The sequence below is a fragment of the Antedon mediterranea genome, chromosome 5 (genome assembly GCF_964355755.1).
Source record: "Antedon mediterranea chromosome 5, ecAntMedi1.1, whole genome shotgun sequence".
Classification (NCBI taxonomy): domain Eukaryota; kingdom Metazoa; phylum Echinodermata; class Crinoidea; order Comatulida; family Antedonidae; genus Antedon; species Antedon mediterranea.
In genome coordinates this window covers 1837712-1840827 of record NC_092674.1, presented here as the reverse complement: position 1 = coordinate 1840827, position 3116 = coordinate 1837712, and the positions used below count along the sequence as shown (strand labels likewise).

Genomic DNA, 3116 nt, shown 5'->3' with positions numbered 1-3116 from the left:
TTGTCACTATATTACAGTAATTGTCATAATCATCATCGCCATATCATATCAACTTGTTATCATCATCTTTGATATTTTGTAACTATCATCACAACATCATCATTGCCACCACCATTTATTCTGTCATTGCTGAATTTAACATAAAATGAGAATAGAGCAGCGTGTATTTTATACTTTAATATACATTTATTGAAATAGTGATACATAATAGTGATACATAATAGTGATACATAATAATTTAATTAGTGTAGTTACTTCTTAATTATAAATTAAAATGGACATGGAGTATTATTTGAATATAAATATAAATCGGAATTTTGTATCATTTTATTTTCTGTGCAAACTTAAATTTCGCGATAATAAAATGATAGCAAAATCATATTGAACTGATATGAAAGAAATTATAAATGTCAAAATATGAATTATTTGTACATTGTTTATTTAAATTTAATATAGAGATATTTTAGTTTAACAAAATATAAACAATATGCAAATATTTACACGAAATGGAAACTATCATATTTTTACATATTCTTACGATTGTCTGTTTTACTTAATATAAATAACTAAAACACTGACAACCGAAACACAGAACGTAACATAAACATTTATTCTTAAAGATATATTCTCTTTAAACAAGGTGAAACAGGTTTAAATATAGGCATATACCTAGTTTAACATAAACAAAAACAATGTATATTAATAACTGATTAACAATAACCAATATTTAATTATTTTCTATCGACTCTACCATTTTCATATAAAGATATTGTGGAACCACATCAGGTCAAGTTCAATATTAAGTATCGAAACGTGGCAGGCTATAGGCGCTTGACCTTTGACAAGATCGCTTAACATTTTATAATTTCAATACTTAGTATTGTATACTTATTAATAGCCGCTCCATAATCCCTTTGCTTTTCTTCTGTATATCTAAATTAACTTAAAACTGTTTATTTGTATGTTACAAACATGACATAATTTCATAAACATCCACGTACAACTCTTCATAACAAATTTTTGTCAATATTCTATCAACTAAAAGTCGTGGTAAGTCATGTCTCGTGTCCATTATATAGTCGCCGTACAGATAGGCTGCTACATCAGTACTTTTATGAATAGATGGCTAGTTGGTGACAAGTCGATTATACCCAGTATCGTTTTGCTTTTACGATCATTCGGGAAACCACCTCACGACGCCCGTCTTCATATACGATGTGACAATGCGATTTTACGGTGAAATATAGTTTTTCAAACAATCATGATATTCCATTTTGATAGCGTTCAGTTCAGTTACACGGTATACACATCAATAATATTTATCCTCCGCGCAGTCGTAGAAGCAAGTGTACGGTTGAGTGCTTTCTGATGCCGTAAAATTCCATGGTATTCTCGTTGATCAACGGTTTACTCTCATATGTTAATCGTTGCTGTTTTATGGGAATATTAAGATCACTGTTTATCTTATATTTAAGTTCTAATACAGTTGTCTCCGAATATACATCAAAGGGTGTACTTATTCCTTGAAGTTCTTTCACAAATATCTGAAAGCTAAACAAATAAACATTTGTAATTCAAATTACCTATTCGGCTTTATACAGATAAAGTAGTGAAAAATATTTTAGAATACAAATTTATTTGAAGTAACAATTGACCTAATACAGTTCAGAAATTGATAAACAAATAAGTTGACGCGTTTAGTACTTATTATTGCTATTATAAACTGTACGGTACTATCGGCATGTGTAAACTTACCTGTTTTTTGGATTTGGGCTTGGTTCAAACTCATCCGCCATAATGTTCTTCAAATATTCCTTTTAAAATAATAACTTTGATCTCCGTTTCCCAAGAAAGTGAGTGTTACAGAATAAAAAGTGAGTGTTGTTATAATGACAATATTTTTCCCCATGATCTTTTTATAGTATGGTATATTGACTCATAGAACGCGCAGTAATACACAGCAAACAGAGAATCGAATGAGAATGAGATAATATTGCGAAATATAATTCAATAGATGAATGTACTACATATTCTACCCCTACCATTGCAGTAAACACTCGACATGTTCACTTGTTAGGTTTAAGGTGTGCTTTTATTTGGCTGGTAGATTTGGTAGGAATACGAATGTTAGAAAATCATAATTATAATGCGTTGCTGTATCATAAGGCGAAACAGTTGATTACAATTCGTTCGGGTCTAACTGGCGTATATCTTATGAACAAAATAAAACCGCGATTTAACAAGGCCATATACATGGCTGCAGTCGCGTGCTTAAATTTGAGTTGTTTACCGACCGACCGACATAGTGAGCTGTAGAGAATATTGCCTATATCCGGGATTGTTACAAGCATTCTTGTAAATTGTCGATAGCTAGCTAGGAATATATAACTCGATCATTGCAGAGAAATTCAGATACAGGATTACTAAAAGGCTACCAGTGTCAAAATATGTTCTCATTCTTGTTAACCAGGGTGATAGAAAATTACCATACGTTTGGATGCGTTTGGCGAATTAAAAGTATATGTAAAAAGTGCAATCTGAGAAATCATGTAATCAATATCTGAAGGCATTGTAATCAACGTTGACGTCATCGATAAGTTATATTATTTTTTCACCATTGTCATAACCATTATTGTCATCTTTAATTTGTCACTTATATCATGACCATCGCCTCATCCCTGTCAACTTGTCATTATCATCATCATATTTCTTGATATATCATCACCTTATCATCAACTCTATGATTTTTAAATAGTAACTATATATTGAAATAATAAAGAGAATCATGTTTTCTTAGATTCTAATGCATATTTATTGAAATAATATTATCATTTATAGAATAAAATGTATTAACTTTAAGTTAAGGATTTAGGTAATTTCCACATTTAATAATAAGAACAGAAAACAACGCATAGAGTACAACTTGTCCTATTGGTATATAAGTACTCTAAGCGTTGTTTTCTTTTCTGATGATAAGAATAGTTTCTCGAAACGAATACCCCTCGAAAGATGTCACATTTTAAGGCAGTTTGCCTATTCATTAGATGCCTCACTATAGTTATTTTAACTCGTAAGTTCGGTGGAATCATTCATGATTTATCTAATTATCTATAATA

The 3116-nt window shown here is 30.4% G+C and overlaps 1 protein-coding gene across 1 annotated transcript; it reads right to left on the bottom strand.

Moving 5' to 3' along the window:
• Positions 1-287: 287 nt before the first annotated feature.
• LOC140049226 (uncharacterized) lies at positions 288-1912 on the bottom strand. The gene is made up of 2 exons (XM_072094065.1): positions 1756-1912; positions 288-1551 (listed from the first exon to the last, which is right to left on the bottom strand). The coding sequence occupies exons 1-2, from the start codon at positions 1794-1796 to the stop codon at positions 1320-1322; spliced, it is 273 nt and encodes a 90-aa protein (XP_071950166.1). The 5' UTR covers positions 1797-1912; the 3' UTR covers positions 288-1319.
• Between the last annotated feature and the right edge of the window lie 1204 nt (positions 1913-3116).